This window comes from Apteryx mantelli, chromosome 16 (assembly GCF_036417845.1).
Source record: "Apteryx mantelli isolate bAptMan1 chromosome 16, bAptMan1.hap1, whole genome shotgun sequence".
NCBI lineage: Eukaryota > Metazoa > Chordata > Aves > Apterygiformes > Apterygidae > Apteryx > Apteryx mantelli.
Genome location: NC_089993.1, coordinates 20,376,363 through 20,403,768, shown reverse-complemented (window position 1 = coordinate 20,403,768; position 27,406 = coordinate 20,376,363). Strand labels below are relative to the sequence as shown.

At 44.1% G+C, this 27,406-nt stretch overlaps 1 protein-coding gene and 1 long non-coding RNA gene across 4 annotated transcripts; one reads left to right on the top strand and one right to left on the bottom strand.

Moving 5' to 3' along the window:
* Positions 1-548: 548 nt before the first annotated feature.
* LOC106493833 (uncharacterized) lies at positions 549-8,798 on the bottom strand. 2 transcript variants are annotated; one of them, XR_010885839.1, is made up of 5 exons: positions 8,035-8,798; positions 7,868-7,948; positions 6,840-6,920; positions 6,058-6,173; positions 549-3,130 (listed from the first exon to the last, which is right to left on the bottom strand). It is a non-coding gene; the product is annotated as an uncharacterized lncRNA (long non-coding RNA). The 2 variants fall into 2 exon arrangements; XR_001294201.2 differs by lacking the exon at positions 6,840-6,920.
* A 743-nt stretch (positions 8,799-9,541) lies between these two features.
* ZNF598 (zinc finger protein 598, E3 ubiquitin ligase) lies at positions 9,542-25,822 on the top strand. 2 transcript variants are annotated; one of them, XM_067306418.1, is made up of 12 exons: positions 9,542-9,751; positions 12,742-12,854; positions 14,260-14,389; positions 16,639-16,850; positions 17,431-17,648; positions 18,122-18,230; positions 19,295-19,476; positions 20,698-20,770; positions 21,412-22,175; positions 23,185-23,320; positions 24,174-24,318; positions 24,584-25,822. In XM_067306418.1, the coding sequence occupies exons 1-12, from the start codon at positions 9,563-9,565 to the stop codon at positions 24,929-24,931; spliced, it is 2,619 nt and encodes an 872-aa protein (XP_067162519.1). In that variant the 5' UTR covers positions 9,542-9,562; the 3' UTR covers positions 24,932-25,822. The 2 variants fall into 2 exon arrangements, with proteins under 2 accessions (XP_067162519.1, XP_067162518.1); XM_067306417.1 differs by having other exon boundaries at positions 18,113-18,230.
* The last annotated feature ends 1,584 nt before the right edge of the window (positions 25,823-27,406 follow it).

The following is a 27,406-nucleotide window of genomic DNA, read 5'->3' as shown; positions in this document are numbered from 1 at the left end:
AACCTTTAATGATGATTTTCCAGATTCGTAGAGGTGAAGGGGAGCATGATCTAACCGTGCAGCACTTGTACGGGAAGGATTTAAGGTCTTTTCCTTTTATTTTGGAACAAAATTTAACTCCTTGAGGAAGGAGGACACTGCAATCGGAAGGGGCCTGGAAGGGGCTCATGGAAGGGGCGGCGGCGATGTGTTTGCACCGGGGGCTCGTGGCTGGTCAAATGCAGGGAGAGACGCTCCAACGGGGTTTGAGCTGAGATGCCACCGCGTGAACCGGGCTTTCAGTCTGCAGATACTGCGCGGGGGCTGCCGGGGCCAGGGCCGGGGCTGGGGCCGGGGCCGGGGCGAGGAGGGCGAGCAGCCGCAGGGGTAAAGCCTCAAGCCCGGCAGGACGTTCGCTGAGCTCCCCTGGCAGCGCCCCGACTCTGCCCGCTGCAACGCGCCCTGTGCTCCCGCCTCCCGCCACACGCATTACTGAACCCAATCAGCGTTTGTGGGTTTTGAGAACGATCTAAATGAATTTCATGTCCCAGAAAGAGGCACTTGAAAAATAAGCTGGTGGTGTGGTTTAATGATAGCATTTTCCACATTTTTATTATAATGACTCTGGTTTTTATTGGAAGGTTAGCAACTCATCCGAGCATGAAAACAAAGCAATTTGAGAGGCCGGCCCCGCGACGGGCCTCGGGCACGTTTGGTCGTTAAAGCTCATTCACTATCTGACACTTCTTGGCCATTTGGGCTCTGCAGCATCTCCCGGTGGAAGGACGGCGGGAGGCTGCAGGCGGCATCGCTTTGGCGGAAGAGCCTGGTGCTCGCTCCAGGAACCTGCCCCGCTCCTGCCTCGGGGCACTCTGCAAGCTCCCACCGCCTTCGTAATTCTTGTTATCACCACTTTTGGGGCTGGGAAACTCAGGCCGTGAGAGTTGAAGTGGCTTGTCCCAGTCCACACAGGCAAATGGCAGGTCTGGGAAGCACCAAGCCCTCTGCTCTGGGGTCCTTTGCCCAGGGACTCCGGCCATGCCCGGCAGGAGATCGGGGCTGCCCTTTGCATGGGGTGGACGTTGCCTCGGGAAGACGGGCACAAAACGGGCAAAACTGAAGCGCTTCACCCCAGGAAACTTGTCGGAGGTGCAAAAACTTGCAAACGAGCCGAAGGCAGCGGTTGCACCAGGGACGGCTCTGCAGTCCGGCTCCCGCTCCCAGCCACGTGCACAAGCACGCTCAAACCATTCTGCGTATCTTAAAAGCCTGTCAGGACTGCAGTCTCGCAGGGCTGTGGTCCGGGTGTACGACAGGCAGCAGCTGGTAATGCAGCCTGTGGGTGGGAGCCCTGGGAGGCCGGATGGGGGGGACCCTCGCTGAGGCGGCGCGAAGGCCCCGCTGCTGCAGGTGGGGGTCTCGCAGGGCAGGTTCAGAGCGCCGGGGCCGATGGTGAAAGGTGAACGTGGTCTGGGTCCCCCGAATCCCCTCTCCTGCCGCCGCCTCGCTGCGGTTCACCCTTCGCCTGCTTCCCCCTGTTCCCAGCGCTGCCGCTCTGTGGCACTGCCACAACCTGGGGTGACTGAAGACTTAATGGGGAGAAAAGAATATTCCCACCTATGCAGTTCAGCAAACCCTGCTGCTTTCCAGCGCACAACCCACTGCTGAGTTTTCTCGGTGAATCAGAGCGAGCGTGTTTTGCCGAGGAGGGTGGATGAGCCACCCGGTGAGAGGGACTGGACGGGCGGACTCAGTCCCGTAGGTCCTGAGCAACAGGCGTCCTGGGTACACGGTCCCAGGAACAACAGGGTTTGCCATTTGCTCCCACCTCGAGTGTGTCCTTGGGTAATAAATTCAGATTACGGAGTGATTCCTTTCACCTGTGATTCAGAACATGCTGATTAAATGCTATTTCTTTGTTCCTCTGAAGTAAAGGAACTGTAGCTGATACAAACAAATTACGATCTCAAGCTGCGAGGCAAGATGCACCTTGGCTCCGCGATAAAGCCTTCTGCGTGTTTTGGTGGCTTTAAAGAAAAAGAGGAAACAATAAGTGGCATTTCCTAATGTTTTAAAGCTTCTTATTAGAGTGCATTAAATTAATTCTTTTACTCCTAAAAAATGACTTGTTGCTATTTTTAGGCTCATGTACTATTTTAAAAGACTTTTTCCAGGGTCCAGTCACATGGAAGTTAAACAGCAAGCAGTAAAGTCTCCAAAGGATAATAAACTCGCTCAAATTGCTTTGCTAATGGAACGAAGAGTACTGTAAATGTCACACGCGGTACAACAAGAGGAGTGGAAACCTTTGCATGAAGCAATGGATCCATTAGCATTACGTTAAAAAAAAAACAAAAAACCCCAGACAGACTCGCAACACTTTTGCACAGTTTTATGTAGCTTGCCGTTCAAAGCCCAACGAACTTGTTTGTTCCCTCCGATTCTGCAGCTGAGCTCACAACACGCCATCCAGCTTCCTAATAACACATACTCTCAAGGCATCGATCATTTAAGATTCCAAAGCCCTTTATAGACAATAATTAAGCCCCAGCACACCCAGCTGAGTCAGTGGAATTATTTCTGCTTAAAACTGAGGCGCAGAGAGGGAACAACTGAATCACTGATTGGAGACAAAAACTGAGCAGAGGGACAGACCCAAGGCTTCTGCTCTAACCACCAAACGATGCTAATTGATTATGGCCTATCCCAAGCTTAATGAAGCCGTCCACCACCCTCCAAGGTAAAGGGCACGATCCTGCAGTTCGGACCCGACCCATCCACTTGCTAAGCTGACCCCGGCGGGAAGCACGGACTGTCATAAACAAGCAGAGCGCCGATCCGTCAAGGCCCGCACCTTGCCTCCAACAGGCTGCGGTTGGCAGGATATTCAGAAAGTCTCTAAATATCTCACGGGCTGATGCAATGTCAACAGAGTGCGACTGGGACACGACGCATCAACACCAAGGAACCATGACAAAAAAAACACACGGTTGTGATATGACGATGTTGCCTTAGAAAAGCAACAAGGAAGCAGCAAAGACAAAAAGCTGAAGTGCAAGTAGAAGAGCAGGAAACAAAGATGACATCAAATGGAGGTCCCGCAGGCGAGCAGCTTTCTCAGCCCCCTCCGTTCCATGATTCAGTCTTTCTCCTGGAAGTAATTTACAATAATGAAAGTGAGCAAATACCCACAGGTGGGAAGCGCAGAGTATATCTGGCTCCAATCTGAAGCATGTTTACTGTAAGGAGGAAGAGTTGTGAGATGAATCTTTTCTTTGACAGCTTTGAGATCTCTTAACCAAATCCCCCACAACCCCAAAGTGCTCTCTTATTTTCTTGAAATTTAATTAGTTGAGGCTATATTGTACATATAATTATATAGGTGTAAGTTAATTGGAGTTGAGGGCTCTAAGGCATGTAGCCAAGAACAAAATTTGTCTTTAAGCAAATCTGCACAGGTGGAGTATGTTTTGTTTGGCATGAACACTTTGCTGGATTAAGAGCTATATTTGTAAAACCCTCTGAGATATCAGAAGGGAGGCACACTAGCGGTCCTGTTCCTGTATCAGCCCTACAAGTAGAATTAAACACGCTACAGTGGTGTTGTAATAACAAGAAGCACAACGTCCTACACAGACCGCACGCAATTCTTACTGCTATTTAGGCAGTTGTTGTGGGCATGAGACTGACACCCCCAAAACCTAGCAGCAGTCAAAAAAATGAAACTATTTGGAGCAGTGCGGTCTGGCGGTGAGGCACCAAACGAGGAGTCAGGAGCGCTGAGCTGCGCTCCCACTTTTATCAGTTATTGGCTATTTGATCTCTACAACTTTCTGAGCCTTAGTATTGCTGGCAGTAAAAAGGGATTAAAACCGTATCTCTCCATTTGACAAGCACTTCCGATCACCAGACAGAAGAACTCATATTTGCCCAGTTCGATGCTGGACTGGGTTGAAGCAGTTATTTAAGGCTTGGTTACAGCTCCCAGTTTCACAGATGCTCCTACCCTGCCCAGATCCTCGTGGAGCCCCCGCCGCGGCTGCCCCCTTGTTGTCCTATGTGCCCAAGCGTGAGCTTTCCTTCCCGAACCAAAGCTGGGGGCAGCAGCAGCAGCAAGGGAGCTCCTGATGCCAAGCTGTTTTGCTTTGGTCCATTTAAGTTAGCTCCCTTAATGTTATTTGAAAGTAGAGCTCTCTCGAGGTCCTCATCCTGTTCTGGGAATTTGCACATTGGCTCTTCACCCTGAAAGCTTAATGCCGTCTCTCCCCCGCACTGTTTCTTTGTATTCCCATCTAGGTACTATGTTTTCTGTTAGCTGCACTTATCATGCTCTCATCCTCCAACAAGCTGTTGCTAAAGAAAACACTATCACGAGATTAATGTTTATGAATGTCTTAAAATACAACTCCACTTCCCAGCATGTATGTCTCTTCAGACTTTAAGGAAACTTCCCCTCCCTGTCCATCCTCCTGCCCGTCCTTTAGGGAACCACTGCTTTTCAGAAAAGCTTTTGTCTCAACTACATATTTTGGAGGACAATTTCCAGTTCAAATCTGAAATCAGGCATTGTGCAAAGTGTATTATGCCTGTTGGTGAATCAAAAAACTGAATTATTTATATATCCCTCTACAATTAAACTTTTAAATAGAAAAACATGTTTCAGTAAAAAAAAAAAAAAGTGAACAACTAATGTGATTAGCAATTGTAGACTGGGATATTTTTTAAATGCAGGAAGGTAACAGACCAATTTTCTATCAAAGTCACATATTTGACTGTTGATCCAAAACCGGGTAGAGTGGAAAAAAACCCACAGACAACCGAGCAGTTTGAAATGCCACCTATTGGTTTCCTCACACCCAGCGGAATAGTTAAGTGATGTCTCAGCGGAAAGCAATGTGGTGTGTTTGGGCCAAACAGTGCTGATTTCCTAGTAACCTGAAATGCTATGTTGAATCTTAGAAATATGATCTCTGATCTCTAAAGACTATAGATGTTCAGGACCATAATTTTAAACCTGCCTTGAAATGAGGTATCTGAGTGAAGTTACAGCTATGAACAGAAGAGTAAGGGAGCGCACTGTGTAGCCCTAAGAAAAGAGCAGTGTTCGTACGCTTACTAGCTTGTCACTCTTAAACTTGGCTTTTTAAGCCTTTGTATAAAGCAGCATTTTTGAGCATCAAGGCCAGCAGATATAGAAGCCAGAGCTCCTTCTTCAAGGAATGGATTACTCCTCTACAGACTATTTACTTCACTCCAGACCACCGCACTGTCCTAACCTTAAGACCTGAAATTACAGCAGAAAGCAGTGTCAGACGGCGGCTCCCACAGCAAGTGGCACGCTTCAGGTAACACCAGGAGGAGAAGCAAGGTCTCTGCAAACAGCCCCTCTACTAACTCCCTCCCAGGTAAAAGAAACATTTGAGACTTATTCAAAAAATAAGAAGCCCTGAGAAAATCATCACTTTTAACAGAAACTTTATCAAATGAAAGCATATGTTGCTATTATGCCCTAAGTATCTTCACTGCAAATGAACCAAATCCACTTCAAGCTGTGAATGTGGAATTAATCTAAGGCATAACCTTTAGGTCTACACTTTGACAATATTTTAGAGCTAAACTATAAATATTTGATCTGTTGCTCTTCTGAATACAATGGATTGTTGTGCCCATCTGCACAGCTATCAGTTATTTCAAAGAATATTGCTGATTAAATGATTTGAAACAAGGTCTTTTTCTTCTGATATTATTATGTGATATTTGGCTAGTAAACATGGAAATTAACTATCGCTAGCATTAATATTAACTCTTTTCTTTGGCAGAAAGCATTTCCTGTTCGCCAATGCATGGAACTAAGTACCAGTCAAGATATTTACAATGCACACTGAAGCCTAGTTAATTATATATGATTATATTTCTTTATGTTTTGGGGTCATACTTAGTGCTAAGATCCAGATTCCATTTGCAATTAGTAGAGAAATAAAACAGAAGTCATCAGCAAAGAATGATTCAGTCCATTGAAAGAGTATTATAAAAACCTCTTTGCGCTGTGAAATAAATTAATCGAAATCCATGACTCACATACACTAGCAGGATCATTTTTCAGAACGGTGATGAGTTGAAAACAAGCTTTGGAGAAAAGTTTGAACGCTGGCTACTTCGCAGTTCTATCGCTCTGCTCGCTCGAGGTACAGACACTAAGAGAACAGTCGAAAGTTGTATAATGATAATGAAACAGGACAGAGAATTTTCCTTACATTTTACAGGTGTGTAAAGATCTATCACATAGCTATTAAAATCCTACTACAAACATATATAGCTGCAGTTTACAGGACACCACACGAAGGGTTGCTCAAGCCTGGTATGTGACAGTGCAATGGAGCGAGTGCAAGAAGCAAGAGTTCAAAGAAACCTAACTTTTGCTGTGGGCTGTATGGCAGCTTGCCAGACGCTTGGGGACTGGATTTGTTTGGTTCATCTTACGGCTACATGTAAAGAACCGGGCTGGACCTGGCCTCCCAGCTTGTACTTGAAGGATTAACAACCTTACATGAACTTCACTTAAAATAAACTTCCTGGTTCCAGTTTAAAACCGAGAGCTCAGTGAAACTGGGGAATCTGACTGGCAAGAAAAACAAAATCCAATTTTAATGGCTCACGACGTTTAGCAAAGGGGCACAAAACCTTCAGCAGCTCCCCCTTCACACACTGATTATAGTAAATATCATCTTGGAAGGAGAAAATGTCCTAACTGATTGGATGCCGGGAATGTTGCCTGTAAAGCCATTGCAGCACCCTGGAAAACAGCCAAGTGCTTCCTCTCACCAGGAATGCCCCAAACACTATTTACAGGAAAAACATACTTGTATGAATGCGCTTTGCAGGATTAGGTACTCAGCTCTCTCCAGCCACGAGTTCTGGCGAGCGATACGGATCAGTTGCTACTGCCATAACAGAAAAACCCCGAGATGAAATATCAAAAGTGCAAACTGTGCTTCTGCCCAGTTGTTTTGTCACAATGTTCATTGTGATGAGTAATGTCACTTTTAAGCCTAATTATGCAGGTGCATTTATTATCCTATACTGGGCCATATCGCTGGGGTACTTGCGTAATTTCACAGACGAGTGACACTTAAGACAGCACATTACTGTCAGCAGCCTCCATCTCATTTCATGCTAATTGCTCTCCAAAATTGTGTGATGCAGCTTTGACATGAAAACATTTTCAACAGTGTCATTAACTTAGGGGGGCACATTTCCTGAAGTAATTACAGCCACCATCCTCAGTCATTCCTAATTATTTAATACAGCTCCACCCTACCCGCACTTTAGTGTTCATTACCAAAAAGACATATATTATCTACTCTCTAATTGGAAATGTGATAAATGGGTCACTTTAAGAGAAAGTAAATATTACCTGTTGTATCCAATGACCCAAAGCATTCAATTACTTAGTTTTTCTGTTGGCCAAAATACTTATCTAACCTATAACTTTATTTATTTTACATCGCAGGTGTTGCTAAATGCTACTGGAGTTGGACTAGATAACATTATGATACATTTTAATGAACTGGCCATATTTTATATGCTCCTTTGTCCTAAACTGATCATTTATGCATCACAGAAAAATGAAGGGCCTCTTTTAACTTAAATGACAAAGAATTTTAGTGCAAAAGAAAGCAGATCTGAATGATTCAGATGTTGCTAATCCAACCTTCCAACTAGCCATGATGCACCACACAGTAGCTCCCTGGAATTTACCATAAGTTTTAATGTGTAATTTAACATGTTTTGTCCCCATTCCCCTTCCTAGAAAAATTTTTTTGAGATGTTTTATCTTCCTAAGTCTATTGTGTTGTGTCACCGAGTAACCTAAGCACAGACTATTTACCTGCTTCACTGAGGCATCTTGTGTTCTGGAATGATTCTTCATTCGTCCTGTAATAACAGGTTTGCAAGTCCTGGGAGGAGCCTGCAAAAAATTGGACCATTTTGTCATTTCTAGGACAGATGGCAGCCTTTGACTCAAGGGACAAGACTCCAGTAATGTTTGCTAACCTGCGTGACGTGGTGCTCATCTGGTGACACATTTGATGATGTGGCAGAACGAGAGCCTCATGCCAAGACCTTTGGGTTTCTTGACACTTTTGGAATAGATCTAGAAGCAAAACTTGTGTTTTAAGGGATCAGATCTGATTTTTCATCTTTGGAAGGGAAAGTGAACCCAGCGCAGGTTATTTAGTGGCAATCTAGGAGGAAAGAGGAGGTAAGCACAGAAGTTTGAAAAAAGCGTACGTCTCTTCTGCGCTGTATGCAAACAAGCTTTTACAGTTTTTTGTTTTACTTTCAGAGGAACATGGCTGCGGAGGCATGTTAACCTGTTCTCTGCGCTACTAGAGCACCCTCTTCTGTTTGAAGGGCTGCAGCTCTGATCTCTGAGGCACCAGCGAGCGACACAAGACCTTTAAAATACGAACTCGGCCCTCACAGCCAGTGCACAAACACACGCTCCTCTACCCAAAAACCAGGCATATTGATGATTAACTCTGGTTCACATTAACTCACACCTGAAACACCTGACAGCTGCCACACGTTCAGGTACCGAACGCATTAGTCATTATCTGCAGCACATCTCCAAAGATGTAATAGTTGTCTCTAACGCACGGTGCTCGGTAACGCTAACGCTGCCCATCGGTGGTACCGTGCTGGCGTCTGCCATTTATTTTCCACAACCTTTCGACGATGCTTTTAAACAATCTGTTCCCAGTCGCGCGTAGCTCACGCGGCACCGAGGACGCGTGTGTGGTGTAACCCCGAGGCGGCAGAGCCGCTGGCCCGAAGCACCCATCACGGCGCAGATGTTCGCCCTGGCAAAGCCCCAGCGGTGCTGGGTCACCGCCCCGCCGGGCGGCCGCATCGCTGACAGGCCGCAGCCCCGCGGGACGACGACGCCACTGCCCGGGCAGCCCAGGCGTCGGGGCGCCGCGGCCCTTCGGAGGCCGCGGGGCAGCCGGGAGGCCCCGAGTTGGGCCCGTCTCCCCCCTGGGGGAAGCCGGGGCAGCCGGCTGCGGGCACCCAAGCAGGCCGCAGCCCCTCGGCCTCTCCCGGTTCCCCTTTGGGCAGCGCCGGGCACCGGGCCGGGCCCGCATCGCGGCACGAGGGCGCCCGGCGGCTTCCTCCCCTCACGGGAGACCAGCGAGAGGCAGCTAGAGTGACCCCCCCCGCCGTGGGCGCTCTTGGCAGCGCTTCTCCGTGATAGACAGAGCACAGTCAGCGCGGCGCGAGGTGCGGGGGGCGCTCTAGGCTGCCTCTCTATGGTCAGGCGCTGGAGGACGTATGGGCTGACGTAAAGAGGAGTGGCGCTCTAGCTCCCTTTGGGGGGGGTGATCAGAGAGGTGGTTTGTCGCTCTAGGCGGGGACTCTATGGTCAGCCCAGGCCAGCGCCATACGAAGAGGCCTGCTCTCTATGGTCGGAGGCCGGGAGGAGCGTCGCGCGGCGGGCCGGGCGGCGCTCTAGGCCGGCGCCGGGCGCGCCGGGGCGGTTGCTAAGCGGTGCGGGGCCAGGCCGCGGCGTGTCGGCGCCGCCATGGCGGCCTCGCCGGCGGCCTCCCCGGGCGCGGCGGCGGCGGACGGGCCCTGCGTGCTGTGCTGCGGCGAGCTGGAGGTGGTGGCGCTGGGCCGCTGCGACCACCCCATCTGCTACCGGTGCTCGGTGCGGATGCGGGCGCTGTGCGGCGTGCGGTACTGCGCGGTGTGCCGCGAGGAGCTGGGCCAGGTGAGCGGCCGCCGCGATCGCCAGGCCGCGCCGCGCCCGGGGAGGCGCCCGGGGAGGCGCCCGGGGAGGCCTGGGCCGCGCCGGGGCTGCGGCGGGGTCTGGCGGGGGAGGGAGGCGTGTGGGCAGCAAAATGTGAAGAAAACTGAGTGTAAAGCGAGTAATTCGTGTTCTTTTTGTTTTTTTTTTTTGTTTTTTTTTTAAGTCAGCAAGGCTCGTTCTCTGAAGTTGGTCTTAGATAATCTCAGAGCACTCTGTCATCTTGCCGAATTTCTGACCTGATTTTAAGATGACGGGACAAAATATTTTATATTCTGTCCGGGCTTGGTCATGTCTTGCCTTCCAGAATATCATTCTGCACTCGCGTCTTCAGCTCCTGACAGCGTGAGCCATATGCTTAAAAAGTAACGTCGCCTTCGCTACAGTTTTTCTGATAGATTTTTGTTTACTTCGTGGCCCTCTAGTCCCTACTTGTAGAGTATTGTAGAGTTTAGGAGGAGTTGCTCTGATACTGCCTTGCGTGGACGGAGTGAGGGATCTGGTGTGGCAGCGAACTGTTGTGATGAACTTTGCTCCAGGATATTTACAAAAAACAAATCTTTATATGTGAATTTGTTTTTGCAGAACTGATGTGGAGAGAAACAAACCCCCCAAAGGAAAGAATTGGTACTAGCTTTAAATGAAATAGTCTATTCTGATGGTTTAGGAAATGAAGTAAAACAAGTGTGTGTGGAGGGATGTTCTGCTCCCCACCCCCCTTGACAAAGGAAGAGCTTCCTAAATAAACCGCACTGGCTGCTTTTCACGTTGTTCAAATGGTTGGAGGGATTGACAATCTTAGGCCGCGTGCTTAAGATCCTCAGACTTTGTGGAGGCCAGAAATGTTGATGTTGATGTGGTTTTTAGGCTGAGCTGACTGGCATGTGAGTAGCCTCTGTGTTCAGAAAGATGTTCTCCCATAGCGGGTATGTTCCTGACCGTCCTCCGAGGAGCTGCTGCTCTGCTGCTTCTGTTGTAGGAAGAAGCAAGCTGTGATACTGCTGTTCTTCCTTAAAACTGCTTGTCTTAGGGTCACAGATGGATGTTAATCTCAAGAGCTTTTCAATTTTGTAATAATTGCTTTATTATGTGGGCTGAGCTTCAGTTCATTAAGCCATCTTTTTCTCTCATTTATTAACTGTTTAAAATGATCCTTTTATTGTAATTGCCTGAGAGGTCCTTTTTAATGTCTATTCTTTTTTTCCTCTTGTCTTTAAGTGCCACTATGATACTGTTACTGTCTGTTCACTCGTCTCCCCCAAAGGAGGGGGAAAAAAAAAGCCATTAGAGCTGTGTGAATCACACCAGAAAAATGTCCTGGATTGAACTGAGCGTATACGTAGGTTCCAAAACAGGGTTTGTTAATTTGCATAGTGTACGTGGAATTAGAAGAAGTCTACTAAAGTACTAAATCTCAGGAGGTGTCATATTGATTAGTGTAGACTGAACTGGTAGGTGTATTAGCCTAATGTCAAAATGGAATAAAAATAACTATAAAGATGACTGCATCAGAGTACCAAATGGAGGAGAAAGCAGGATATACTTGTTATGGTAATACGTGCGCTCAGTGGTGCATAATTGCTGCAGTTAAATTAGGAGGGATTACTTGCTGACCTGTAAAATAACCCTGAAATAAACTTAGGACTTGGAGGGTCAGTCAATGTGCTGGTTATATATATATATATATGTGAGATTGTTCTTGGAACTGTTGTAGGAAGTTGTGTTGGTCTTCTGCGAAAAAAAGCTGCTTTTCAGCAATGAATTCCTCCCTTTTAGAACTTACTTCAGGCTGAAATGAAATGTCTATAAAATTCAGTTTCAGTGAAATTTTTTAAATAATTGGAATTAGACATAGTTGTTATCTTTCCAACCAACTTTGACTTTTATTCTCTTTATTCTATTTTAAGATTGACATTTCAGAGTTTGGCATATTTTTTGTTTTTGTTAACTTACAATTAACCTTGCTGTAAAGAAAGCTTAAAAAAACCACAAAGGACTTGTTCCAAGCTATTTCACCCCATCAGGGGTAGGGGAGCAGTTATTTTGTGATTTAACAAGATTAAGCTACATGTGTCTTACAACCTTAACAAAAGAATTTAATTATATAAGTATTTTTAGATTTAGTGTTCACTGTAACAACTGAAAGATGGTTACTGTATTTTGGGTTTTGTACATGTTTCTGAGCTGGCACAGGTAATTCCAGCTGTTTCATAAATGCCGCTGCTACCCCAGCATGTCCCGAACTGGGAATGTATGTTGAAGCGGAACAGCGGCAGGTAGCTCCTGAAGAAGGACATAAGGTAGTAAACTGCTGCAGTGTGATACGCAGGCTGCTTGGAGGTCGGTAGGAGCGATTGCGAACAACCGGGTTGTCTTAGAAGGTACAATAATAACTTGGGAAGTGATGTAGTGTTTTGTTTCTCACTTTCCTTGGTAGTTAGGAAAGAGGAAATTGTTCTTTCTCAATCAGACTCTGAGTAACGTCACTTTGTACTTCTGGAGCGTGAGTTTCTGTGATCTCCTAGCAGGAGGTAGGAGGGAGCTGAGTGCAGGGCTCTGGACAGACATTTGCTGCGCGGGGGGCTGAACTGGTTGAACATACTTACTCCTAGCACAGTTGTGGTAGCAAAGCACGTCATAAAAGAGTTCCCTCATCCAAAGGGCTAGTCCAAAATCCAAAAATCAGGATAGTCCGATCCACCCTCATCTAATCTGACTCACGTGTTAGAAGCTGATTAAGGAGCAGTCACCATTGCTTTGCTGGCAGTTGTGGTGACCGTAGCTGGTGGGCAGTGACAAGCAGCTGGGGCTGGCACAGCGCTCCGGAAATGCTGTCCAAGCCTTAGGCTAGGAAGAGTTCCCTAACAAATGAAGTTTGTGCTAAGGAGTTTGACTGTAATCCCAAAGACTGTACAGCTCACACGTGCTCTCTCTGATCCTTGTGTTGTCTGTAGGTTGTCTTTGGAAGAAAGCTTACGTCTTTCTCAACAATAGCACTTAACCAGCTGCAGCACGAGAAGAAATATGACATCTATTTTACGGATGGAAATGTTTATGCACTGTACAGGTAAACATTGGAATCCTTTCTGTAGCATATCCCTAAAACACCGCATTCTTGTCTGTGTTACGTGACAGGAAATGCATGGCTTAATAGAATAGCGTGGTTTGGTTTTATGGAAATAGAGCGGCTGTCGTGCTGTGTACCTTAGTCACGCTGCAGTACAGGTGGCTTTGGTAGGATGAGAGGCTGGAGCAGCCTGGTTGGTGTGAACTCTCAGGCCCGAGGTCAGCGAAGGGAGCAACTCAAGCCTGGAATTTTAGATTTTCAAATGCGTAATACAGAAGTGTTGCTCTGTCAATAGAAAGTTGCTTTTTGCTTCTTTACCAAGAGCAAACTTGCTGAAAGGCTTTTCATTCCTTGCATGGCTGTTCTGTAAATTAGTAAGGACAGTGTTACTATTATAATTGTGTTTATTGCTGTGCTGCATATGGGCTAATCAAAAGCAGTTGTATTATACATTGCATGAAAAGAAGAGCAACTTCTTCTTCCTACAAAAATATTGATTCTAAATGGGTGAAGTAAAAAAACAACACAGAGTAAAAATGTGGCATCAGCATCATGTTCTTCAAATATTTTTCATAACGTGTTTAATTGAGAGGATTTAAATTTAATTAAAATCAATTAAATGGAAAGAAGAGTGAAAAGAAAAGAGGCAAAGCAATGTAGGCAGTGGTGCCTTTTTCTCAGAGACTGGTGCAGTATGTCCAGCCTGATTCGTGCTAAGACAGTAGCTTTGCTGATATATTTATAGTTTTGTATGACTTCATATTTATGGAAATGGGCAGTGGGTTTAGTGAACGGGATCAGCTCAAAGCATATTCTGATTAATTATAAACCAGCTCTGAGAGTTACTTTTGATGTTTCTGGAGAGTTGCTGAGACTTCAGCTCCCTGGGTAACAATCAAGAGTGAGTTAGTGGGGTCTCCCACTGAGCCCAGTGCTCTGTCTTCAGCTGTCCCTGGGAATCATTGTACTTATTTTATGCTCTTTTTCTATTACAATTCTTTATCTCCTCTGTGCTTCCTGTCATGATCTTCAGTTACTGACAGTTGAAAGCATAATTGAATGTGAATGTTGCATAAATTGGCTGAGTCTTCAATAAGCTAGAGATTTGTTGCATGGACGTATTACAGCCCACTCACAAGTTTTATACTAGTAGCATATTACTTGCACAGTAGCTATTCAGCTTTTCTTTTACAGTTCAAGCCTCTGTGTAATATAGTTCTGTTCTGTTCCTGACAGGTGACAAAGTATCCTTGGAATAAAAAGGACTCTAACCTCATTACAGATTGCTGGGGGAGCTATAAAAATGCAGCATTCTGCCACTGATGGAACAGTTACTTTTTGGTAAAGGTATGAGATTGCTGAGAGGGAATCGGATAATTTTAATAAACCTTTCTTTGTCCCTTAGGAAGCTGCTGCAGCATGAATGCTCTTTGTGTCCAGATGCGAGGCCATTCAGTACTTTTGCAGATCTGGAACAGCATATGAGAAAGCAGCATGAACTCTTCTGTTGCAAACTCTGTGTTAAACACTTAAAGGTGAGCTGGCTCTGTGCTTTAAGGTATGGGAAGGAGGGGTACTTCCTTACATGAGAAAGAGGATTTGGGGGGGTGGGAGGAAGGGGGTGGCTGCATAGCACCAATTTATTAAGTTTCCTCTGTCTGCCTGCAGTGAAACCAGTTGCTTCATTTCAAGTCTTTCTCCTTTCATAAACTGATTAATGAAGGAGGCCTAAAGATTCTAAATGGATTATGTTTTAAATTAAACCCAACCAGATTAATAACCTTCTGAGGTTAGCTCCACCCCACAATATATATAAGTACCAAAGACCCAACCTTCTGATAAGAAGTTAATCCTGACTTGTAGGCAGGCTTTGTTATAACTGTGACAATAGAGATTTGATGTCTGTAAGACTTGCACCTGTAACAACTTTATAAAATAAAACCGCAATTGAGAAAATACTGGTGCCGGTTCAGAAAACAGTGTGCATCATGGAATGTTAGTTTCCTCTCTGAGATCAGAATCAACTTAGCATTTACAGTCAGATCATGTACAGGATGAGAATTCATCTTGCTGGCTTAATGAAATATAATTGTATTTCATTATCATGTTTATTTGTTCAGAGCAAATTTCCTATATCTTTTTATAATCAAAATGTTGATTTGATAGGAAGATGAAACCTACTGTTGTCAGTGGTTGAAGTCCGCTGTGTTTGATATACCCAAGTAGAACATGACCAGTGGTAGTTACGAAACATTTCTTACAACTCGTTAAAGATAAAAACAGTTCATGGAAAGCTGAGTTGTCTCAGTCTGGAAAAGTGCTGTGTCTTGAGCCTTTAAACTACTCATCTTGCTATCACCATCGTCTTCCTTTCCCACCCCCCAAAATTTCACTTAGGATGGCTGATGTTATGTTAGTCAAAAAGGCGATGCTTTTTTACACTCTGAAAGTCTGAATTCCATCTTTCCCTAGAGTGAGAGTGCTTTTTTTGTATTTCTGAATTGCATGTCAGCCAAAACCAGCAGCTACTGTTAAATCAATGCATAAGACTGCTAATCTGCCTCTAACTGTTGTCAGCATTGCTTATTCTTATAGGAGGGAGTTTAATGCACAAACAAGTATTTTTAGGACTCCTTACACATGGTTTTGTGTGTGTTTGTTTTCTCTGAAACTGATAAGTATCAAACTGGAGAAATGCATTTATCCTGTGGTGTCACAGTCGGCTTATGCCAATTGAATTGTAGGTTACTGCCAGAAGGAGCAGGATCCAAAAGCGATCAGAGCATTCATCTGAATGAAGACTAATGTTTTTTCTTTTTTTTGCAGGGTTAACTTTCAGTGAACTGATTTGACTCTTCCCCATGGTCATGCAATCACTAGAGCTAATTCGAGGGAAGTGGGCAGGGGAGGCCAAGGCTGCTCCTTTTGGTTGCAGTGTGCTTTTGGCTCTGGTTAAGAGCTGTTCCCACAGTCAGCAAGAAGCTAGTTTATCATAGTCTCTTTGAGGGAAACCACAAACAATAGTAGAATTTGTTGCCTTTTAATTTCAGAATACTGCAGACACATATTCATTTTGGAGGAATGATGTCGTATTGCTAGCAATTACTGAAAAGAAGTTCTTAAACATGCCGAAGCTTCAGGCAGTCCACCGTAGCTAAGCCAAACTAACCTTTTCCCAGAATAAGTTAACATTCTTTGTCTAAGCAAGAAATAAAGGATATCTGTTCTCAAGGATGTGTTGATCTTTTTGGCATCTTCATAACCCTTTCTACCAAAATAACCTGTATGTTAGTAGGGACAGAATATTGGCTCATGATGCAGAATTTGTTCACTGAACCATATTGATTGTATGTAGCTAAATGGGGTAGTTGCTATTGGAGGAATGTAAAACAGCTCGCTTCTATTTTGCATTTTTTTCAAGTTCAAGTATGCAAGTGCTGTATGTTCATAAACACATATTTAAGCTTTTTTCCCGTGAGAGATTGTAATTTTAAACTTTGTTACATTATGTTACAAAAAAAAAATCTTGTGGAAAAAAAAAGTGAATTATTTTCTTTCTGATGTTTGAACTGAGTGAACTGCAAGTTAGATTTAATTTGGATGTATTGCTTGAATTTTGACTCCTTTTCACTGAAGTTTTTGGGTGTCAGTTGTGAAATTGCATCTTTCTGAGGCTGGTCAAAGCAAATCTTCCACTCTTACAGATGAAAAAGTTGTACAGAACCTGGCTTATTCCACTTCATTCTCTATTCACATGAAGTAATACATATATATGTTTCTTAAGATTTTTACCTATGAACGGAAATGGTATTCTCGTAAGGACCTTGCCCGCCATCGAATCCATGGAGATCCAGATGACACCTCTCATCGTGGGCATCCCCTCTGTAAATTTTGTGACGAGCGTTATTTGGATAATGATGAGTTACTGAAACACCTAAGACGAGATCATTATTTTTGTCATTTCTGTGACTCTGATGGTGCTCAGGAATACTACAGGTTTGTGAAAGTGGCTTATTTCTCTTTCTGTAGCTTAACTTTTAAAGGAAAATTGTTTGCATCTGCTTTCAGTTTTGAGGAAAGTAATGAAGACAGAAGGCATGAATGCGAGCAGATTGGCTGTAGTCTATATTTTTTTTATACTGAGTATAGGACTAATAATTCTGAAATTCCATCTGTCTTTCAGTTTGATCTGTTGTTCCTTAAACTAGTGGCAGCACTAGTAACTTCCTGTCTAGTTCTTATTTTAAAGTTTTCTTCGTCGGCTGTGTGGTATGTTAACTCTAATAGTCCAAAGCTTTTGCGCAAAGGAGATGGGAACAAATTTTCCTTTGAGACATGTTTTATGTACTGCTGGATGTGATAATTATCACCCAGTAGGTTTAGTTTAGCTTCTGAGGTCATGCATTAAGGTATATGTCTGTGCTGCACAGAAGTGGTTTCAGTTGGAGAACTCTCCCGGAGATAAAGGAAGACCCAACAGATGGGCTTGCCTTCACTCCGTCTTGCAAAGAATAACTATGCAGCTTTAGTAAGATGTATTGGGAAAGTTGCAACTCAACCTCTCTTCTCTTTCCAGCGATTATGAATACCTTCGTGAACACTTCCGCGAAAAGCACTTCCTTTGTGAAGAGGGACGGTGCAGTACAGAACAGTTTACCCATGCTTTCCGCACAGAAATAGATTATAAAGCGCACAAAACAGCCTGTCACAGCAAGAACAGGGCAGAGGCCAGGCAGAACCGGCAAATAGACCTTCAGTTTAACTATGCTCCAAGGCATCAGAGGAGGAATGAGGGTAAGTGGGGCTCAGGGGAATGAGATTAACAAAAATGTATTCATAGGAAAATCGGAGTGAATCATTTTAATGGCTGACATTCTGTTCCCGTTTGCCTTTACTTGAATTACTTATATTGCAGGTAATATAAAGTAGGGATGAAGATGGAGCGTGAGACCAGAGGAGCGCAGAGATTGACATACATGCAAACTTTTATTTTATGTGGAACTCTATGTAGAGGTCTCTGCACATAAAAATGAAATTACTTAAAACTCATATCACAGGTTACAATGTGTGGAATCCATATACTGCAAAATATGTTTTAATATATCAGTCCTGAAGCTTATATAGACTACATAATCATTACAGGTGAAAGAAATCAAGATAATTTGTTTATACTAGTATTTTTTTTGCCTTTCTCAGGCCTGGTGTGATGCCCAGATTAGAGAGATAACTAAGACTGATCAACCATCCCTCCTGTTTAGGTGTTATAGGTGGAGAGGACTATGAAGAAGTGGACAGGTATAACAGGCAAGGAAGGTCAGGCAGACTGGGAGGCCGAGGAAGTCAGCAAAACAGAAGAGGCAGCTGGAGATACAAGAGGTGAGTAGCCCAAATCTTGTAGATTTTTATTGCTGCTTAGTGCTGTTTCTTAATTACCACTTAATGATGTTTTGGTAGGCCAGTAGGAGAGAAGTGAGTACAAAACCTGGAAGCTTCCATAGTGGATCCCTAGCTGAGGTCAGAGTTAGCTTTCAGTCTAAGCCAGCGTGCTGATTACATGCTTGGTCAAAGTGAAATCTATTTTGTGTGAAGTTTCAGCTCTCTGGACTTGCCTAAGGAAGTGGGCAATGTAATCTTCAACAAGTGGGTTAACTAAGCTCAGAATGCTAAATTAATTTGCAGCAACTATTTTTTGTGCTAACTTTTCTAAATAGGATTTTCAGAAGTAAGTGACAAGCCTTTGCAGGTTTAATGGACTTTTTGGTCTGGGTAATCATGAAGTTCCTATTCTAAGGACCATGCTTTTCATTGAACTAACAGATCTCTGTGTGGCCAGACTGAGTGCTTTGGAAAAAGAAGAGGGTTAAGTATTGATATGAAATTTTGCATTTATATGTCTTTTCATCCACACAAGACCTGAGTGCTTTATACATACTGCACATCTATTTTTCTTCTTTTCTTGCTGGACAGTCAGATGGTTCATTACTGGTAATTCACTGGGGAAAAAATCCATCTCCAAGCACCTTCTATGTCAGTGTCGCATGTGAATTGTGCATGTGTTGAGAGTTCATGACAAACCATATTTCAAAGAGTTACTCCAACCTACAGATAAGATTTTCATACATTTGAAAATGATTGGGAGAGACAAGTGTCCTCATGCATCCTTGCTCCTGTCTCTCCCAGTTCACCCGGGTCTCCTCTGTACTGAATTGTTATCACCACATGTAGAACTTGCGAATCCAGGGGTTGAATGTTGCCTGTCTCACCAGACCGCGCTGCGGGTGTATTGGAGTAGTGGGTTTGTTTCAGCCTTCTCAGCAGGTGGCAGCACAAGGCCAGGGAGTGTCATCAGGATGTGACACTGGAGAGGTGAGAGCTGCAGTGAGACAAAGGCGCTTAGTAATCCTTACTGTTTGACCAAGAAAATCTGTACTGTCCTGTAGGGAAGAAGAAGACAGAGACATTGCAGCAGCAGTCAGGGCATCTGTTGCAGCTAAACGGCAAGAAGAGAAAAAACGGGTAGAAGATAAAGACGACAGCAGCAGCAGAGGTAAAAAGGAGGACTTGAGGGACTCGGAAGTACCCAGCTCCAAACGTGTGCCAAAGTCTTCAAATGAAGCTACAGGTTAGTGCTGAACATACTCTGCAGCTGCAGGGAGGCATGACTGGTCTGGAGATCAGCCTGGCAAAGGTGTGAATCGCCATGCAGTGTTTTCAAAAGCTAGTGAATATGGAGAGAGCTGTGGAGGATCTTGATGCAGCAGCACTGGTCTGCACTGAAATGTGTAGAGTGCACTAGGATTCGTGCAGCAGGTTATTCTGAAAATGGAACTGGGCAGAAATATTAAATGCAATATTAAATGCCATTTCCTACTGTACCATGCAAGAGCTGATTTGTTGTGATGCTTGCTTGAGCTAATTATTCCTTTTGTTGGGAAGAAGTTACTCCCAGTAAAAGTCTGTAACTGATGGAAGCAAGATTTGAATTGTTTCATCTCGGGTCCAGTTGGGGACATATATATGTGATGCAGTGGTCTGATATTATGGCTGCTCCAAATCTCTTTTCTACTGTTAACTGTTCCAACAGCAGATTCCCAGTTAGAGGTTATATACTTTAATTATGAACTGAAGCAGCTGAGAGCTCTAGTTGGTTTATGGGTACAGCTCTGTTGGGGATGACTGGCAAGGTTATCTCCCCCAGCTGCTTACCCAGCTTTTGCTGCATGCATGTCTAAACTGTTTTCAATCTGTCCCTAAACTGCTGCAGTCTGCAGCACTACATTTTAAGGCAAATCCAAATTGTGAGTAATTTATATTTAAATGCTGCACTGTAAACTGACTGCCCAAGAGTTTATTGCTGAGCAGCTTGGGCATCTGTGCAGCAGAGGTGTAATGGACAGCTCAGAGGAGTAACTTCCCCAGTGAAGCTATTTTCATTCCTCAGTCCAAGCACTTGGGCTCAGATGAGCATCCTAAACCAGTGCAGACAACCAAGCGCTAACCTCTGAGGCATGGAGCAGACAGCTGGGGACAGTAACATCTTAGTCTCTTGAGGATTCCCTCAGAATACATTTATCAATCAGCGTTTTGCTCATGTTAAAGTATCATGAACTTGCTATATGCTAAAGGCAGTGTGCAGTGACATAATGGTGAATACAGTTAATTGAAGGAAATAGTGACACATGGATTTAAATTGTCCTTTTGGAATGTCACAGTTAATGACATCATCAGCTGCTGAAAATAGGACTTGCTAATGCTGATGTGATGTTCAGTGATAGCTTTCATTCTGAAATGAATGGATTTTGGTTGAAAACATATCTTTGGTCTCTTTTCAATACTCCAAAAGAAGCAGCTGCTAATGGTGCTTTACGCCAAGATGACTTTCCAGCGATTGGTTCAGCAGTGGGACCTCTACAAGGGTAAGTTTGTGCAAGGCTGCAGCAAAGAGAAAAATGATTTAGAAGCTTATTCAGGGTCTGTGTTTTTTGCAGAAAATAATTTTACACATCACTTAGACTGCAAATGGTTCCTCCCCTTCCCCTCTTTTCCCTTGAACTTTTGCTCTGCTAGTCACCCGCATGACAAAGCATAGGCTGTTGCTTCAATATGTGACTTGGTCTTGAGTGATTTCAGTGAAATTCTCAACATCCTTTGTTCCAGTAATTTTTAACTCGGTAGTTTATCTTGATGGAACCATATATTTTGGGTTGTAAAATGCATCATCTCCTTAAATCCGTGATTATTAGAATAGAGTCTTTGCAAGGCGTGGCGGCTCGACTGCCCCCCCGAAGCCTGCGTACAGCTTGCTCATCAAGGTGAGGTGTACAAAGACAGTACTGATAACGCAGCAAGGCTAGCATGACTTCTTTGAGGAAACACATTTCCAACACAACTGATAAGCCTGAGTGCATTTTCATCCTGTTAACAGTTGTGGCAGTCGTGCCACCCTGAGTGATAGTTTGAGGAAGACTGCAGTCAGGTATTAAGCTCGTTCTGCTTGTTGGAGTTGCGTTGCCTCTTCAGCACCGGTGTAACTTGGTGTACTTTTCCTTTCTCACAGCTCTGCCCAGCTAGCGCCAGTTAAGCTTAAAGAGGAAGATTTCCCAAGCTTGTCATCTTCTGCAGCACCCACCATCTCTTCTGCGATGTCTTTGACGTATACAGCTACTGCAAAGAAAACAGCTTTTCAAGAGGAGGATTTTCCAGCTCTGGTGTCCAAAATGAGGCCTAACAACAAAACAGTAACTAACATCACGTCCGCGTGGAACAACGGTTCCAGTAAAAGTGTGGTCAAAGCCATGAGTAGCCCCAGTGCAAACCAGATAGCCAAAAAGCCACCCTCCTTGAATAGCAGTAAAGGAAGCAAGAAGAGCAATAAACTCTCTCAGTCAGATGATGAAGACAGTGGCAGTGGCTTGACAACCCAGGAGATCAGAAACACGCCAACGATGTTTGATGTATCGTCCTTGCTGGCAGCTTCTACCTCACAAACTTTTACGAAAGTGAGCAAGAAAAAGAAGATAGGGGTTGAGAAGCAGAGACCATCCTCCCCACACCTCTTACAGGATACATCCTTACCCAGGTCATCTACTGAAAAGTTGCCAGAAGCAGAGCAGACATCAAATGCCTCCTCTGCTCTCCATGCCTCTGACAGATCTGCAGCTGTCATGAACGGTCATTCGGAAAAATCATTAGCAATCTGTAGTACACCCAAAGAGCCCCCTGGCCTTAAAAAGCCCACAGTGACTAACCAATGCCCTTTACCTCAGGAAGACTTCCCAGCTCTTGGGAGCTCAGGATCAGCTAGAATGCCACCGCCACCAGGTGAGCGCTACAGGGCACAGTCAGCCCGGTTTGGTTGTAGCTTAGAGAAATGTAGCACGTGGCACATGGAAGAGAAGTACAAACTACTCCTTCTGGCGCCCATGCGAAGAGCAGTTCTGGCACACGGTTAGCATTTGAAGTAAAAAAGGCAGCGTGGGCAACTTCATCGATTCTCTTGAGTGTCCTCTGTAAAACACTGTTGAAGTGGTGGCAGCGTTAGGACACCTCTGCTCCCTGCAGCCGCAGGTGTCTGCTCTCTGGCGGTGGCTCATAGATGAGCAGCCAGTCGCTGCTTTTCTGATGAGTAACGTATGTGTGTTTTCATGTTTTAAGATCTAGCTTGGACGCTCCTGTGGGCACTCTCTGTAGCTGAGACTGGTACCTGCTGGCACCGCTGCAGAGTCAGTCAGCTTGCCTGGTTGCTTTTGTTCTGTGTTTGCAAAGATGTAATGCCCATGCTGTTAGCGGTACCACAATCCTGTAAAACTGGAGTAACATAGCAACAGCTGCGACCTGGAGTGGTTTTAATGAAAGCAGCATCACGTCAGGAGATGCTTGCACAGCTATTGTGTTCTGTGGTGCTCTGCAGATACTGCTAGGTGGAGACTGCTATAGCTTATGTGATGTCTAGTGCTTTTGTGACTTCTGGAGTGATTTTGCTTCATTTTAATAATGTAAATATACTTTCTTAATAATGTAATTATACTTACTTTTATAATGTAAAAATACTTTCATCATGAGTTTTAGTGGTTTTTTTTATTATTTTTCTAAAGCTTTCTTGTAGAGTAACATCAGCTCTGTGAAGTATTTCTTGACTTGACTGTTAAAGCAACAGATTTCTACCTCTTTAATTTTTGGTTTCTTCAAATACAGTGGTGTGTGTTGCTGACTCTTACTCCTTGGTGCTTCTGGAGAGTACATCAGACCATCGATGCCAATTTTAGATGGTAGTATATGGGTACCACAGATATGTGCTATAACTTCCTGCCTCTTCTCTGCTTTCATTTAGGTTTTAACACTGTGGTGCTATTAAAGAGTCCTCCTCCACCTCCAGGACTGTCGGTGCCTGTTAGCAAACCCCCTCCAGGTTTTGCTGTTATTCCATCCACCAATGTCCCTGAACCTGTCACTACGTCTTTGAAAGAGTAAGTAAAGGTGCTTCGAGTTAATGTTACTTTACGCACCTTGCATCTCAGTTCTGTCATATAGGCTTCAGATGAAGCATGGAGTACTCGGCAGGGAGTATTCTAAACAGGTATTATGGCAGAGGCCAGCCACATAATAAAATAAAGACCAAACTGAGATTTCTGTTGTAGAGTCCTGTTGCCATTGCGGGCTGGGTTCAGGAGAGTTGTGCAGGAGTAGGCACAAGTGTGCATTTGGATGAAAGTCTGAGGAAAGAAAACATGCAGTTTGGCAGCTGAGATTTCTCTTCTAGATTTGTTTGGAAATCTGCAGCTTGAACATATTTCTTGACCTTGCCATTGATTCTGTCTGAGTCCCAGAAGCAGGATGCTGAAGCATGCTTTTCTTGTAACCTCTAAATGCTTTCAGTGCTCTGATCTTCCAGAAGTTGGTGTCTTTGGCTGGCATTCTGCTGGGCTGGGAAGATGAGCTTATGGGAAAAGGGGAAGGGAAAATACATAGAAGTTTAATACACATCTGTATTAATCTGTTCTGCTTTATTCATAGTGTGGATCTGGTCTTTTTTGCTCATGTCTTTATAGTAAACCTGGCTTACAAAATGGCTAGTCAAGACTGTTAAGCTTGCATTTTAAATGTCTGGAATCCGATGCACTAGTCCTGTGGGATGCATTTCAACATCCCATCAAGATAGCTACATGCTGCTAATAGTAACTGCTTGTCAAGTTGGGTGGAGCAAGGGAGTGTATCCTATAGAAAAGAATCCCTGTATAACATACAGGCATTCTGTAGCTTCTTTCTATAACATGGAGTACTGTCAAATTCACTTTTTTTTTTTTCTTCCCCCACATGCAGGCCAAAATCCTGTCATGGATCATACTTGATACCTGAAAACTTTCAGCAAAGGAACATCCAGCTAATACAATCTATTAAAGAATTTCTTCAAAGTGACGAGTCTAAATTCAATAAATTTAAAACTCATTCTGGGCAATTCAGACAGGTGAGTAGGCAGGAACCTTAGGATTCTTGAAATCTGTGTTCAGTTCATGTAGTGCATCTGTCACGGTTTGCTATCAGCAAGTGGACTAGGTGGAGATTTTTTTTTCTTTTCTGTGCCACTGTAGCTCTTCTCTAGTGTTGAGGTAGCAAAAAAGCAGTGAGAATGATGTGATCTGGAAGAAAGGAATTAAATCCTTTTATAGGCCAGCGAAATCATTGTTGTTATTTTCTCATTTCTAATTATGCCAATCCTCTTTTCACTGAAGGGTCTGATTTCTGCAGCGCAGTATTACAAAAGTTGCCGAGACCTACTTGGGGATAACTTCAAGAAAATCTTTAACGAGTTGTTGGTGTTGTTGCCGGACACAGTTAAGCAACAAGAACTGCTTTCTGCTCACAATGATTTCAGAATCAAGGAAAAGCAAAGCTCAAACAAACCCAAAAAGAACAAAAAGAATGTTTGGCAAACGGACTCCAGCTCTGGCCTCGACTGCTGCATCTGCCCGACATGTAAGCAAGTGCTAACTCAGCAGGACGTTGTCACCCATAAAGCTTTGCATATTGAGGACGAGGAATTCCCTTCCTTACAGGCAATCAGCAGAATCATCAGTTAGCTTTCCTGAAGACCAATAAAACAGTCTCAACCTATGAATATGCACTTTTTGGAATGAGGTTTGGCAGTGTAGTGCGGCTGAGAGCCGGTGCCAGTTGAGTAGTAATGCACAGGTAACTGTTAGCCCTCTCAGTGCTGTTCGTTAATACTGTGCAAAGGGATCACTGAACTGCGCCGTAGCTATTTAACATCCAAAGTCTGAGCTTCCGAGATGCCTGAGTAGAATTAGGCTGAAACTGCAGGGCGGGCAGGCAGGGGGCCACCTTTCTCCTGTAACATGCAATAGCTGAGGAAATACTTTCTGATCTGAAGACTGACAGGGGACACAATAGGGGAATAAGCATCTAGTTTTGTTTCTTCTTTCTTTTTGGGGGGTTGGGGGGAGCTTTTGAGTCATTGGAACGAATGGAAGCAAAAGTGGCTTCCTTCATATTCTGATTTTGTGCTTTTTCTTTTTTTTTGTGACCATGAAAATCGAGGTAGTCAGGGGTGCAAAGGTGCAGAAAAGGAAAAGATGCTACTCACTGGTGAATAAGACCATTACAGTTTTGTGTCTGTAAACATTGGGCTGCTCATAAAGCAAAGAATATTCCTGTCCGAAACCTGAATTAATTATACTACTTGAAGAATTGGACTGATCTGTGTGATTAGTTGAACGTGAGATTTGAAGTTGCCTCTGACCTTTTACGTAATCATGTTCTTTAAAGAAACTTATTTTGTAGCACTGCATGTAGAATAATAATGTTAAGGCTTTACTTTCTGTAAAGCACACTTCATTCACAGTAATTTTATTTAATGACTGCCATGTTTCTAATTTCTTGGATGTATTAATGGTGGTAGCTCACACAACAGCGTATTGGGACATTAAATGCTGCTGATCACTGACCATGTTTATCTGCAGTGCCTTTAAGTGCATTTATCTGTTTACAGTGGTCTGCACGAACAAGGATAATTTGTTCAGATTGTATGGAGCGTTTACATCCTTGGTGATAACGGTCTGAAGTGGCTTTGCTTATGTCGCTTGGCATCTGTAAATTCCACCTCCAGGAGACGGGAGGGGAATCTGTTAGTTTGAAGTAATTCCTCCGGCAGCAGCGGTGACATGATGGGAGTGACGAGACTCTTCCCTGTGGTGAACTTCCATCGCTCTAACTCGGAGTGTCCAAGTCTCACCCATCCTGGCAGACCAGATTTAGCTATTTTTCACATGTAGGAGTAAATGAAATTAATTTATGTAATTTTTTTAATGACAAAACACTGCTTTTATATAAGCATCATTTCTATGAAACTGAGCTCAAACTATTACTGAAGAGCTAGTCCTGGCTACAGAACGTTTTTCTTGCCTTATACTTAGTTTGCTTGCTCTCAGGCTGCAAAGTGCTTTTGGTTTCTTTTCCAAATATTTACGACTGTTTTGAATACCTGAATGTGTCTAGGCATCCCAGGGGCCAGGCTCCGTGCCCTGCAACGCGGGGAGGGAGGATTATTTGGCTGCATGGCTGTTCATAAAATGCATGAAAACATGACAAGTGGCAATGCTTCTGTATTACCGTTCCTACTTGGAGTCAGGTTCCTCCGGGCAGAGCCGGGTTTCAGGCCCATCACACTACAGCGGCGCTTCTCTGCTCGAGTTTTGATGCCAGCTGCCGTAAGGCATCCAGCGCGCAGCGTAAACGACTTCCCCGTCTCTTCCTTTGGTTTGTAAAGTTCAGAGGAAACGAAACACGTATCCTCTGAAGGAGCATCTTCTGTCTTCCCTTTACCATCAGTTAATTTCTTCTGTGCTATCAGACATGTAGCTAGCTCCTACTGCGTGGGCTGAGAGCTGGCAGTGCTGCTTTAAGCTTCCCGGAGCTTCCCGGAGGTGGTCGTTCTATTTGGCCTGATGATGCAGTTTTTGTTCCCTGTGCTCACCTGGTTAAATAAAATATTACCAAATTTTTTCAGGCCGCTTCTATTCATTTTTAACTCTTTATTGAAAATAAGTTGCAGTTGGTACATGGACACTAAAAATACATAATCACAGGTTGTTCTCTCAAAAGATATTTTTATATATATACAAAAGTTGTAAACATTTTTAACTTATTTCCATACACAGTCCACTTTATACTACAATGCACATAAGATTAGTGACAACTGCAACTCTTTGAAGCGGTCTGCCTATACAGAGGTATCTGCAAAAAAACTTAAATTTGCAAACCACATTTGGTATCAGTTTGATATTTTAAAACTCTTAAAGAATCTGAGGTTTAAATGCATATTGCAACAAAATACAGGCAGCTGAACTTGGGTTTCAAGTTGATATAGCGAAGGCCATTTTTAAGCCTCAAATGTGGGGGGTCTTCTGACACACACGGCTTCAGAAATGCTATCTAGGAAAGTACTGTGACTAAAACAGCATGGGACTAGACCGTCTGCTCTCCCCAGCACATTTCAGGGGGAAAAAGGGAAGGGAGTTTGCAAATGTATACAGTAG

Coding starts and splice junctions, on each gene's coding strand:
- ZNF598 (XM_067306417.1), top strand. CDS start 9,563: ATGGCGGCCTCGCCGGCGGCCTCCCCGGGCGCGGCGGCGGCGGACGGG. Junction 19,477..20,697: donor GTCTTCAAATGAAGCTACAG/GTTAGTGCTGAA, acceptor ATACTCCAAAAG/AAGCAGCTGCTAATGGTGCT. Junction 24,319..24,583: donor ATTCTGGGCAATTCAGACAG/GTGAGTAGGCAG, acceptor TTTTCACTGAAG/GGTCTGATTTCTGCAGCGCA.